Raw genomic sequence first — 13,838 nt, forward strand, 5'->3', positions numbered from 1 at the left:
TCCAAAAATAATTATTTTTGACTATATATATAATGTATCTTTGTTAATCTATCTATACCAATGACTTAAGTTGACGGGCAGAACAATTAAACCCTCTTCCACCAGATAGCAGAAGTTACGATTAATCTATGTCTCCACCTGTTTGCCATTCATACAACAGAAAAATAGCTTTGTGTTCAACTAAATAAGATCAGCTTTGACACCGTAAGTGTTTGTGAGTAACCTGAGACGAGATCGTCATTATTTCAGTATTGTACGTAAGCCTTTTGAGATGGCTTCATTTGGTGGTGTGCAGTGAGATTTTTTTTCAAATGTAAACCATGCCAAGGTTCAATAAAGATTAGGAAACACTGGATTAGAGCTACTTGAAGAAAAGCTGCACAGTAATACCATAGGACATAAGGAGAAAGTACCCTCCTCTTTCATTTGTTTTGTACCTAGTTGTTTGTTTTTGCCAGCAGATAGAACAAAATAAGCTGAGGAAAAGTAGACGTGACATACCAAAGCTTTGTTTTTTGCCACTCTTCAAGACTTTGACATTTTTCTCATCTTCACAACAGTAATACAAGGCTTCATGAAATATTTTGTATCCAGTCGTGCATCAAGTTGTCACAGTGACAGGCAATTGTCTCAAAGGTCACTTTCAAAAGATATTTTCCAGTCAATAGCACTGACAATTGCATATTACACAACAAACCACTGCCTGGTTTGGCGTGCACCATTCAATAATTGTGCCAAGCACATAGTGTTAATGATTTCAAATACTGAATGCCAAGGCCACTTAAAAGGTTTTCTTCTGTGGGAACATTGCAGCAAAGCTCAAACATGCTCACAGGCCGTTGACGGATAGCATCGATATCAACGTGGTCCGCAGAGTGTTGTCAACTACAGTGGCTCGATAGCGCAAAAGCCCGGTTGGGCGCAACAACAGGGCCAGCTGCTTCTCGACCTTATTCGTTCACGTTGGGTTGAAATGATTGCTCGTGTGTGAGTGACACAGAATCAATCGGCAAATGTGAAGGCTATTAATATGGTCTAGAAAGTGAATTATCTTCAATTTCATCGCGGAACTGAATGCTAATTCAGGCTAACTTGTTTTCGTACATGCATTAAACACAGTTAAACATATTAAAACAAACATTTTAAACATATTTGAACACAATAAAACTGCAAGCATAAAATGTATGGAAAATACTGTACGTATTGTACTGTTTGTGTCATAGTTATGTGCCTTTAAGAGGCGGGGCTTGGTGCTCTCGGGTGGACCCCTGGGCCTGATCCCGCCCCTCGATTAATTGGGTGGGGTCCTCAGCAGCCGCGGTGCGGCCACAGCAATTACGGGACACTTCTGTGCCTGTAAAACGGTATCAATTCACTTGCATGTATCCGCAGACACACACCCCTAGGACTCTTTCACTGGGTGTGGGGTCACGCACTTACTGCAACAAATAACTCATGAATGTGCAAATGAATCCCCTCACTTATACTCTCGTCCTGTAGACTTTTATAATTCACATAATTAATGCCACCACACTTCAGTTGTACAGTCGGGTTCACGACCCTTGTCCCGCATGCTGCTTCTCCTGTCCTTCCCTCACAGGGTGTAGCACTACAGCCCCATGCAAAACGTGTTTCGTTGTTGTAGCTGTTCTCTCATCCTGTTTACAATTAGTGCTTTGTCTTTTCTCTTTGTTACTCTCTCCCTTCTAGAAACTTTGTTCTGTTCGACTGATCAAGTCTGATTCTCAATAAACCTCAATTATAATACCACAGCGGAAGCTTAAAAACTCCACTGTGAGACAGTAAAACTGTTCCGGCATAAAATGGATACAGATTTTCCATTCTGCTTGACCTAACAGCCGAGCAGGACAAAGAAAAAAAAATAAAGTAAAAAAAAAAATAAAATAAATAATAATATTTAAAAAAAAAAAGGAACAGCGCGACAGAATCTCCGTGCAGAAAAAAAGTTGATACATAATGTTGATGTATCGTTGATGCGCCATAATCAGCCTGATTAATCTGATCAATTGTTAAGTGTCGTCTTAGTCTTATGATGCCAACAAGTGAACAGTATAATGACGGGATTATTTAAATATCAATTTCAAGTTCCGAGTTGGAGGAGAGAAAGTTGTATTAAAAAACAAACAAACAAAAAAAAAAAAAAACCCTCATCCTTAAATTTCAACCACAAGTTGAATATGTCAAACTATTAGTACTTAGCAGGCTAAATTCTAGTTAATGGTGGATGACTTATCTAGAGTACCAAAAAGGATGTCGTAAAATATTACTGGTTTGGCATATTCATGTACACCTGCTGTGCCCCATTAGTTAAATTTTACAAGTCATACAGACCACTGTAAAAAAATAAATAAAAAAAGGCTAGTAAAGTTCTACATACCTGTGGCTCTTCCAAGGAGTACAGCGACTGTGGTCCGAGTACAGCGCAAGAGAAATTAGCGACTCTGTGGAATTCAAAGTGCTGGCTACAAAGGTGTGAGTGGAATTCCTTAAAAAGTCTCTTCGCACTCCATAAATCACTTAAGAGGCCAGCGTCCGGGAGTACATCGGCTCTCCCAAGACAAATTGGTGGCGGCTGGGCCAATAGCAGCTGCCCGAGGTGAGGAGAAGTAAACAGTACTCTTGCTGAAAAGGACAATACCTTTTCTTAGTTTCAAATCTAATGGGCAATGCTGTTGGTACAATGCAAACATCATTAATATTGGGAGTCTAGGGGGGGAAGAACCACTTCTTTTTCGTTTTATTTGTGAAAAAAAAAACAAATACTCCTGTAATAATACACCTTTTTTTCCCCTATGCCTCCTCCCTCTCAAATTGTGTTCATGCAGGGATAACAATAATATATGTCACAATCATATTAGAGCTTTTAATTGGCCTAAAGCTGAGGTAGATGCATCATTGGTTCATTATATTTTATTGGTGCACTGGTCCCCATAATTTAGTGCAAATTATTTTCCATACCCCCAAGCTACAGTTGGCCCCATTTGAGGAGCACTGGTCTAAAGCGTCACATTGAAAGGAACCCCTGCAACACACACCCACTGGCCACAACATTAGATTAACCTGCACAATCTAAATGAGATCTAGTACCAAAGATGTATAAATTAAATAATCCATTATGATTACCAAACACTAAAAGCAAGCATTTTCCGGCCTTTTCCACGTGTCACTGTTAAATAAAAATACTGACACTGAATGGGTTGTCAAAGCCGACTCGGGAACCTTAGTCGTAACGGAGGCGAGACAGAGCTTGCGTGTAAGGTTCTTTTGCAGTGCAACGACAGGTGTGAAAGTTGAGGTGTGCCAAGTTCTGCGGAAGACTAACCCCCGAAAAGCAGCAGGCCACCACCACTGTAGCGCCCCTCCCACGAAAAAGTCAGTAAGCTGTCTAAATGACTACAGTCCCATTGTACTCACCTCAGTAGTGATGAAGTGCTTTCAGAAAACAGTCCTGGAAACACTGGACCTCCTCCAGCTTGCTTGTTGTCAGCCTTCACACACCTTGAAAAATAGGACTTCTAATTGAATACTGTTTATTGACTACAGCTCAGCATTTAACATGGTCATGCCAAACAGGCTGGCTGAAAAGCTGCCTACCTTTGGAGTAACGCGCCTCTGCAACTTTGTGCTGGATTTGTGTGAAAAAAATCCACAAATGGAGTTTTGCACGTAATATTGGTTTGTTTTTCAGACAGCAGTTTTGTGGCATCTATGAATGGTCATTTGTATGTGAGAGGCTTTTGCACTGGCCCCCAAAGAAATAATAATTAAAAAACCAAAATAATCACACTATGTGGTTATCTAAAATTGCTTCTAACCCTTTGTTGTTGAAAAGTGGATCTTTTATAAATGCATTTGAGCACGAAATATACATGGGTTCAATAAAAACAGACATGCGCATATTTTGACCATATTTAAAATGGCATTTGTTTGCCATTTGGTTTGGAAATGTTTATCTGGCCCCCTGGTAGCGCTGATGAAAAATTGCGGCCCCCTCCCTCATTTGGGTTGCCCATCACTGGTTTGCACTGTGCAATGCCTCAGTACTAAAATATTTTATAATCTTTGTAGAAGTGGAGGGAGATTAGCAAAGTAAGAATTTCATTGTTCAGTGCTACCAGCGGGGAAAGAAAAGCAACATGAATCTTTAGTTACTTAGTGAAGCAGTTGGATGATCAAATCACAGTAAACACATATTCCTTCTTCTTGAAATCATGGAGATGTTTAACTTTTGGGCTGATAACTACATTTTATTGAAAGTTTAAGGGGGTAATAAAGAACAATTTCTTTCATGTTGTTGTTTCGCGCCCCCTGTCTCCATCGAAACAATCAAAATCCAAAAGAAAACATCCACTGTGTGTTGCAGAGTTGTCATATGAACAGAATACAAGCAGAAAGATCCTCTAGTGTTAACGGATTTAAGAAACACATTCTAAGTAACAAGAGTGTACTGTTTCAAGCATAAGGCCGTGAGGCTGACTTCTACTCGGAGCTGGCTGCATGTTTACCTCCCTCCTGTGTAAAACTAAAACTAGTATGATGCAATAATATATTCTCTCATTACCTATTTGAATTATAAAGCTTAACAAAAAAGTTTAAATTCCCTCCTGAACTACAATTTGGAGCTCAAAAATCATTTAAAGACTTGTTAAACTGATACTGCAATAATAAAATTAAAATGTACTCAATACTGGTTCCAACACTAAATCAAATCACTATGTCACTATAAATGGTCAAATAAAAGTCATATAATAAGGTAGGTGACAAAAAGCATTTTTCTTTTTTTTTTAAGTGAAGGCATCCTGCTGATATTCACTGTTGAACAAAATGTAGCAGTGATGAGAAGAAAGTTTTTGGTTATTAAAGTGCTCCGACACGCCCACAATTAGCAGCAGTACATATGTACATAATGTGGTTCCGCATTCAAATCAATGGCTTAAAAAAAAAAAAACAACTAAAAAAAAAAAAAACACTCAGTAGTTTAACTTGACCTCTGATCATTTGAAAACATGGAGGGGGGAAAAAAATCAACACAAATAAAAACTAAAAGAATAGTCATGCAGATTGTCCATATTTTACATACATACAAAAATTACAATTCTTTTTTTTTTTTTTTCTAAGAAGAATAGATTTTGTAAACACTGTTTCAGGTTCTTCCATCCATCCGCATTTCGGGTCTAGTATGTAGATTAATCCACTAAATAGTCCCTCGCTCACTCGCAAATGATTTTTGGTGAGTACACCACCACTCATTCCACATCAAAACCACACTAACGGAAGATACAAGTTGAGAAGCTGAGTGGAAGCTCGAGTGAGGTGATGTTTTAGAAAATCATGGTGAATACATACATAAACCCAATATCTATTGATTAAAAAAGGGATATAAAGTAATCTAGCTTGTTAAAGGAGGGATGTGAGGTTTTAGCAGGGGAATGGACAAAGCTAGTTCTGAATATAGATAAGGCTTAGCATGGGCAGAGTTTGGGAAGATTTGGATTAGCGCTCCATACGTTGTGGGTTGAGTCTTTTCTCTCTAAAGGAAAGAAGGCGTTGAGGATTAAACGGCAAAGGTGTGTCGTCTACAGTGGTAAAGGACTGTGGATGTGGTTTCAGAAGCCCTGCAGGAACTCCTGGAGCTGCCTTACGACCTCCGTGTCCACAGTCTCCATGAGGCTGCTGAAACCCTGGTCCCCCAGTAGGGTCTGCTGCGCCTTCAGTTTCTCGTAGACGAACTGCTGGAGCGAAACACTGTGGATTGGGTCCTCCAGGGCTAACTGCAATACAATACGAGAAAACTTTAGTTAATCCTATAGTGAGGCTTACTTTTTACTTTGCTGAAATGCAAAGAATACTAATGCAATCGGATCACTATTTTATTATTAAATTGCCAGTGGTGACTGGGTAAGCAAAGCTGGATTGAGTTGTGTTGGATGCACAGATTGTTAGCTCACAACATAAGCATCTAATAGGCAGCACTTGCTTGAATCAAATAAGGGGCGCTTATCAGAAGCTTACCCTTTGAATAACTCGAATCATTTCATTACAAAAACAGTTTGAAGCTAAAACTTTGCCTCGAAGCTTCGCAGGGATCATTTTTCCACACAAACTTATGTTACTGCAGTCTCATGCACCATTCCGTGTAGAAATAAATTGCCGCGATGTCGGCGAGCCAGGAGGAATGAGTCCGTAACGGAAAGTGTAAAAGAAATAAAACAAATGAAAAAAAGTAAAATGTCCAAAAATTGGGATCAAGTCACACTTATCAAGGAAAATAAACAGCACAATAGCAAAGTCAACAATTGGCAACACAGAGCAATGTACCGATGTTAGCTAATATACAGTAGCCTCCTGTCCCAAGTTAGAAGGTAATGTGGATTAACTGTGGATTAACATAATACCTCTAAAGTGTGTTTAATAATTCTCAATTCTAAAAATATTCAATAGCTGCAGTCCTAATGTGAAGTTGGCAATGAAGAGACGAGGGTATTTGTGTTTGGAGGTTTGTCCATCATCCACATACATACAGTACAGCGTATGAACTGAGGCCTCTGTTAGTTCAAATGTGGTCATGATTGATTGGGTTTAGCGTTCTTAATAAATAGAAGTCAAAGAATTTCAAAGTGGCCCCTGTCTTCGATTTTTCTGTATGTGGTCTTCGGAGGAAAACGTTTGGACACGCCTGCTTAGAAGTGTTGCTTCGATCAGCAGTTCAAACATCACATCGGCCATATTTCACAGTGATGAGCTGTGAAATGGTTCAGCATGAGACTCTCTTAACTAATGTGCCAAGGGGTTTTCTCTGCCAGTCTGACCACAGACAATTAGTCATTCTTTTAGAATATGAACACAATGAGGTTATTTTTAACTGCACTGCACCCACTCGACTCGGCTCTACTCACTAATGATGGACCTAGCCACAAGTGTACCGAGCCAATGTCAAATGGGTGACGTAACGCACTGCTGGTCACTCGTCAGAAAAGTAGATTTGTCATTCCTACGCTTAGCTGTTTCCTGTGCCTTAGGTATTAAATTCCACAGTCTCCACTCCTGTTTTCTTGCTGTCCGAAGTCTAATCTTCAATAAAACGTATCGCTATCATGGTAGCCACACGCCCAGAAGTAAATGGGCAATTTCTGACTGATGTGTTCAATGTGGTGTGGTTTTTGCAGATTCCCACGGTAGAGGAAAACCGATCCCCTCAAAGCAAAAACAAAAACAAAAAAAAAAAAAAAAACTGACATAACATCCATTAAGAGGTACAGTTCAGGGACACATCAAACAAAAGACAACAATGTAGTACATTTCCATTTTGCACAGCGACAGCGACAGTAGCAGCAGTGACAATTCCTAAATGCACAAAGTTTGTGACAGGAGCAGGTCTAAACCAGATTTCCAACCAGTTCTCTGGCTAGCCACAGAAATTATTATTCATCCTATTAATTTCTGCTACGGATAAAAAAAGACATTGAACAACAACCTTACAGCATTTCACACTCACAAACTGTGAAGAACAAAACAACAGATGAATTTAAATTTCCACTTTAGATTTCCACCACAAAACTCGAGCTAGAAAATATTGTTTCCGTATATTCAGCAGCTGCCAGTTACGATGAAAGTAGCATGGATAAAAGCAAGGAAAAAAGTAAACAAGTTTTGAAATATGAATAATAGCTCAGATTATTTTTTGTGCGTTAAAAAAGGTGAACAATGTGCATTCTTTTCAAAATCAAATAATGTGTCAACCATATATTTTTTGAATGTTTTTAGATGAGTTTGAAATTATATGAAACTTTTTGGGGATCATAATTTGTGGTGGCGACACAGTGGACGACTAGTTAGCACATCTACCTAACAGTTCACAGGTTGTGGGGTCGTATACGTTCTCTGGCTTTCCTGTGTGGGATTTGGAAATTTTCCCTGTGCTTGAGAAGGCTTTCTCTGGGTGCCCGGTTTCCTCCCACATTCAAAAACATGCACGTTAGGTTAATTGACGACTCTAACTATGTAGTATGGTGTAGATAGAGCACTAAGCAAGTGCATTCCATTTACCATTTAAAGTGTGTATGTCCGTCTGTCAAAAAGGCAGACGAAAAAGCAAATCTGGTGGAGTTCATCGTTTTGATGTTCAGTGAGCTTAAAGCTTCACAAGATTTGCTGACAGTGAATTTTGAGGAAGAAGATTTTGGCTAAAATTCCAACTGCACCACTTCGGGGGTCCTCGACTTTGGAGGTCCCACTGTAGATTTCACTAATATTTGTGTACTGCTCTATGACTGAGTCTGTTTTTTCCCCCCTGAACTAATTATGATGATGTTTCTTCATCAGCCTACCACTTGAAACCAGGTCAGAGTAAAGAGCCATACACAGAGAATGGCTCTGTTTAATCACCTAATCAGCCAATGTTGCAGTCGCAGACGTCCATAAACAGAGGGGGAAAGGGCATGCAAAGAATAATTTGGAGCCCTTGGAGAGCAACAGTATTGTAAATGGCAAATCTTGGTCCCTCGCCAATCATGACACTTGTACTACTCATTAGTTCGTTGCCATTACAGAGCAATCAAACTCCTGAAGAGTAGCTGATGGAGTGTTTTAATGAGAAAAGAATATAACCAGCATAATTTACTAACTGACTGGTGTGTACTTTGATGTGTGAAAGCTTGCTGACAGAGATAACTTGATGAGAGTTTTGTAACTAAAATGTCAGGAACCGTTTTGTGTTAAAATTATGACAAGCCCTCTAAACATTTAATCTATGTGGATGACATTTACTCTTGCATAAATGACAATTAAAAAAAAAAAAACGTTTTCTATTCTGTAAAACTGTTTGAATTAATGAGCTACTAAACCCCCTATTTCAGTATTTCCTTGGGATGAGAATTTGACTGAATAACCTTGATGGAATATGTATATATATATATATATATATATATATATATATATATATATATATGGGACATATTGATCTAAATTAATGTATGATGCCAGTGTTGAGCTGATTAATTCTACCCAGAGAACTTGTGCCATAGTGGATGTCTTTGTGGAACTACCCATAGTTGGCATCATGCGGTTCTTTTTCAGACTTCGCTTGTCCGAGCGAAATCAAAGGTGCCTCTGCTGGTGACAGCCAAGTAGCGCATTCTTATTTTGAAACACGTGTTTGAAGATGATTAATCAACAATCAATTATGCTCATTCGAAGTACCAACTTTCCATTTGGGGTACATTTCCAAATCATACAATGGTGCGCTAAACAGAACAGTTTTCTAGGAAACGTGGCTTAAGTGAATGATCAACTTGAGTCTCAGTTTCACTGAAACAGTGAATTATTACTTTTTGCCTAAAATCTACCAGTTCCGATTTCCCGCTGCTCTCACCATTCTTGCTGGCATTTGCTGGACATAGCAGGCAACGTCGGTTGGAAAAATTCTATTTCATCAAGTCATGAATAGGACTACCCTTCTTTCAAGAAGGGAAAAAGTATTCATTCTAATGAATACCTACTGGATACATAAACCATACTAAACGTCAACCTGGATGTAAGTTTGTACGACAATGTGTCAAACTCGGAAGGGGAAGAATGAAATAAAGCAAACAGATAAGGAGGCAATATTAACAAAGCTTGAGCTATAAAGAGGAGAGAATGCTGAGGGGACTGCTGCACTAAGACATTCGCCAATCACAGGAGCGCAAGCTACTTATCTGGGAAAAACAAGCACAAGCTGCTGGCATCCCCGAGGAAAGAGAGGCCAGAGATGAAGATGGCAGGAAAAAGAACAAAGGAGACAATCTTAGAGGAGATGCAAGTGTGAGATTGAGGTAAGGAAAAGTGCAAAGGTGAGAAGAGCGAGTGGAGGGAAGGAATCACACACTAGTGAAGTAGTGAGAGAATTCTAGAACTAGTACAATATTCCAACTAGAGAAATTTCCTTGATCTACTACATTAACAATCACTTAATCAAATCGGTCAGAAGGTTGACGAGTGGGTCGCACATCTGGGTTATAGTTTGATCCTGATTTTGAATCTCCACTCTGTGTGGAGTTTGCGCACTCTCATCCTGCTTACGTGTTTTTTTCCCCCAGGTACTAAGGATTAAAGTCCCAAAACATGCATACTAGTTTCATTATACATTCATTATACAGTATGTGGCCTGTGATTGATTTGCGACCAGCGCAGGGGGTACTCCGCCTCTCGTTGGGAAAGGTTCCAGTTCACCCAAAACCCTAATGAGGACAGGCACTATAGAAAATAGATGGGATGGTATTCTTTTTTTTTTTAATGGAAGGGAGGATTTCTCTGATGGTTCTGAACTCCTGTTTCAATGTTGAGTAGATTAGTGGAGTACACCAAAAAATCCACCCAGCACCCCAGGTGTCACTCACAAGTTGAGATACAAGTACAGTGGGCACGGAAAGTATTCAGACCCCCTTAAATTTTTCACTCTTTTTTTATATTGCAGCCATTTGCTAAAATCATTTAAGTTCATTTTTTTCCACATTAATGTACACACAGCACCCCATATTGACAGAAAAACGGCTTATCCTGTTCAGTGTTGCAGAGAGCTAGGACCTATCCCAACTAACTTGGGGCAGATCCTGGACTGGTTGCCAGTCAATCACAGGGCACATCTTGAGACAGACAACGGTTCACACTCATATTTGCATCGTCCCTGAGTGGTAACTATGCCGTCAGTGACTTTGGTGAGCCATTTGAATCCTAATTTTCAAATCATGTATGTATGTACAGTGGGTACGGAAAGTATTCAGACCCCCTTACATTTTTCACTCTTTTTTATATTGCAGCCATTTGCTAAAATCATTTAAATTCAATTCCCCACATTTATGAACACAGAGCACCTCATATTGACTGAAAAAAAACAATTGTTGAAATTTTTGCAAATTTCTTAAAAAAGAAAAACTGAAATATCACACAGTATTCAGACCCTTTGCTCAGTATTTAGTAGAAGCACCCTTTTGAGCTAATACAGCCATGAGTCTTTTTGGGAATGATGCAACAAGTTTTTCACACTCGGATTTGGGGATCCTCTGCCATTCCTCCTTGCAGATCCTCTCCAGTTCTGTCTGGTTGGATGGTGAACGTTGGTGGGCAGCCATTTTCAAATCTTTCCAGAGATGCTCAATTGGGTTTAAGTCAAGGCTCTGGCTGGGCCATTCAAGAACAGTCACGGAGTTGTTCTGAAGCCACTCCTTCAGTATTTTAGCTGTGTGCTTAGGGTCATTGTCTTGTTTGAAGGTGAACCTTCGGCCCAGTTTGGGGTTCTGAGCACCCTGGAGAAGGTTTTCGTCCAGGACATCACTGGACTTGGCCGCATTCATCTTTCCTTCGATTGCAACCAGTCGTCCTGTCCCTGCAGCTGAAAAACACTCCCACAGCATGATACTGCCACCACGCTTCACTGTTGGGACTGTATTGGACGGGTGATGGTCTCATCAGACCAGAGAATCTTATTTCTCACCATCTTGGAGTCCTTCAGGTGTATTTTAGAAAACTCCATGCGGGCTTTCGTGTGTCTTGCACTGAGGAGAGGCTTCTGTCGGGCCACTCTGCCATAAAGCCCCGACTGGTGGAGGGCTGCAGTGATGGTTGACTTTCTAGAACGTTTGCCCATCTCCTGACTGCATCTCTGGAGTTCAGCCACAGCCTCTTTGGGTTCTTCTTTACCTCTCTCACCAAGGCTCTTCTCCCCCAGTTGCTCAGTTTGGCTGGACGGCCAGCTCCAGGAAAGGTCCAGTCGTCCCAAACGTCTTCCATTTAAGGATTATGGAGGCCACTGTGGTCTTAGGAACCTAAAGTGCAGCAGAATTTTTTTTGTAACCTTGGCCAGATCTGTGCCTTGCCACAATTCTGTCTCTGAGCTCTTCAGGCAGTTCCTTTGACATGCATTGTGCGCTGTAAGGTCTTATATAGACAGGGGTGTGGCTTTCCTAATCAAGTCCAATCAGTATAATCAAACACAGCTGGACTGAAGGAATGAAGGTGTAGAACCATCTTAAGGATGACCAGAAGAAATGGACAGCACCCGAGTTAAATATATGAGTGTCACAGCAAAGGGTCTGAATACTTATGGCTGTGTGATATTTCAGTTTTTCTTTTTTAATAAATCAAGTGAAAAATTTACTTCCCGTACCCACTGTAAATATGAGCTCGGTCACGGAACAAATTCAACTCGTGTGTCAAGGGGTGTGTGCGTGCGCGCACACACACACACACACACAGTATAGTCTTAACGAGGCCCATATATCACAGTAGCAGGAATAAGATATGCAGGATTTTGAACTGAATGTTAAATTTATTCCAATCAGGTCATCCATTCAAGATGTTATCACAGTTCTCCCAGTGATATTACATTCACAGAAATGAGACAGCCAGGAAGTCAGGTGGCCTTGACATTTGGCCAAAAATCTAATCAGTAAGTAAAATCTGAGGAAATACTCTTGTGGGCCTCGAGATGTTACATTTAACAGAATGGGACACCCATCTCTTGCTGGTGCAGAGTGGGATTAGATTTGCTAATAATCACCATGCAGATTTAACACGTGACTTTAACACAGTGTGAGTGCTGGGGCACATACACACGTGAGGTAATGAGCTGTAAGGCTGTCTGATGAATTCAAGCATAAACAAAGGAATGTTGCAGACACCGTGGGGTTGACTGGATTACATGCCAGGCAGATGTTAATTCCTTTAGCTAATTTTTGACACAACATCTACAAGCCCGGCCAGCCGTAAAGCCTCTGCCACAGCGCGACATGACTGCAACGCGGCTCTTATGTTGTCACAACTGATGAAGAGCAACGTATCATCCAATGTTATCGATTCTCGACACACACTTTGTCAACTCCCTTATTTAAGAAATCCGAAATATGCGAGGTGTCACTCAGTGTGACTAACCCACAGAGGAAGACAGGAGGGAGATTGAGTCGGAATGCTGTAATGACTCAAGTTAGTCAATACACTGAGGCCTTTAAAAATGTTTGCTGACACTCAGGCTTTATACACAAAAGAAAGCGTTTACTGTACGTCCAAGATCACCAGGTGGCATGCTGATTTGACTGTTACATGACATAAATTCACAGAAACAAGTTGTGAATGAAGTGAATTAAAAAGACTGATTAGGATGGCATTAAACTAAATTAAGTATTCCATATTGATACATTGCAATGCACATTGAGGTATAAATAAAAACATTTTCATGTACATAACATGGGTCACAGTATATTCGTTAACATTTTGTGTGTCACTACCTACTTATTATATCAAAATGGGACAAATTATGACCTAATCTCTCATTCTGAAATACTAATTACATTTTTTATGTCGAAGGGTTGATGAAACTAAATTATCTGCTTCTCCTCTGCAAAAAAGCAACTACAACATAATTTGCTTTATCTGCTTTACATACTGCTGTGAGAAGTCGTCAGCTACAGTACTTCAAGTTTTAGGAGATATTTCAGAATTTTAGACAGAATTATTGTTAATTTAGATTTACTGTAGTGTAAAAATTCCCAAGAAGTCTTAGTGAATGGAATTGATATCATGGATATGGTTAAAACCTTGGTGGAAAGTATTAGCATTGACACAGAGTGTCAAAATGTTAGAAATATCATATACCTGAATGGGTAGGCCATTGATTATTATTATTAATTTTTTCTCAAAAATGAGGCCATGTAAAAATTCAGCAACTCAACAGATTGACACCAAACTGCGGTGGGAACAAAATGGATAAAAAAAAAACAATTTCATGCATGTTTGGGCAATGTTATATTAGCAAGCAGTCCATTCAGTCTATTAGGATCCAGCGT

At 39.8% G+C, this 13,838-nt stretch overlaps 1 protein-coding gene across 1 annotated transcript in view; it reads right to left on the reverse strand.

Annotated features, from left to right (window-relative positions):
- Positions 1 to 4,247: 4,247 nt before the first annotated feature.
- Positions 4,248 to 13,838, reverse strand: part of ipo11 (importin 11) — a 110,677-nt gene continuing 101,086 nt past the window's right edge. Inside the window, exon 30 of the mRNA XM_061767816.1 lies at positions 4,248 to 5,792. Coding sequence (XP_061623800.1) covers positions 5,628 to 5,792 — 165 coding nt within the window. The 3' untranslated portion in view covers positions 4,248 to 5,627. The remainder of the gene's footprint in view (positions 5,793 to 13,838) is intronic.

The sequence above is a fragment of the Phyllopteryx taeniolatus genome, chromosome 3, assembly GCF_024500385.1.
Source record: "Phyllopteryx taeniolatus isolate TA_2022b chromosome 3, UOR_Ptae_1.2, whole genome shotgun sequence".
Classification (NCBI taxonomy): Eukaryota; Metazoa; Chordata; class Actinopteri; order Syngnathiformes; family Syngnathidae; genus Phyllopteryx; species Phyllopteryx taeniolatus.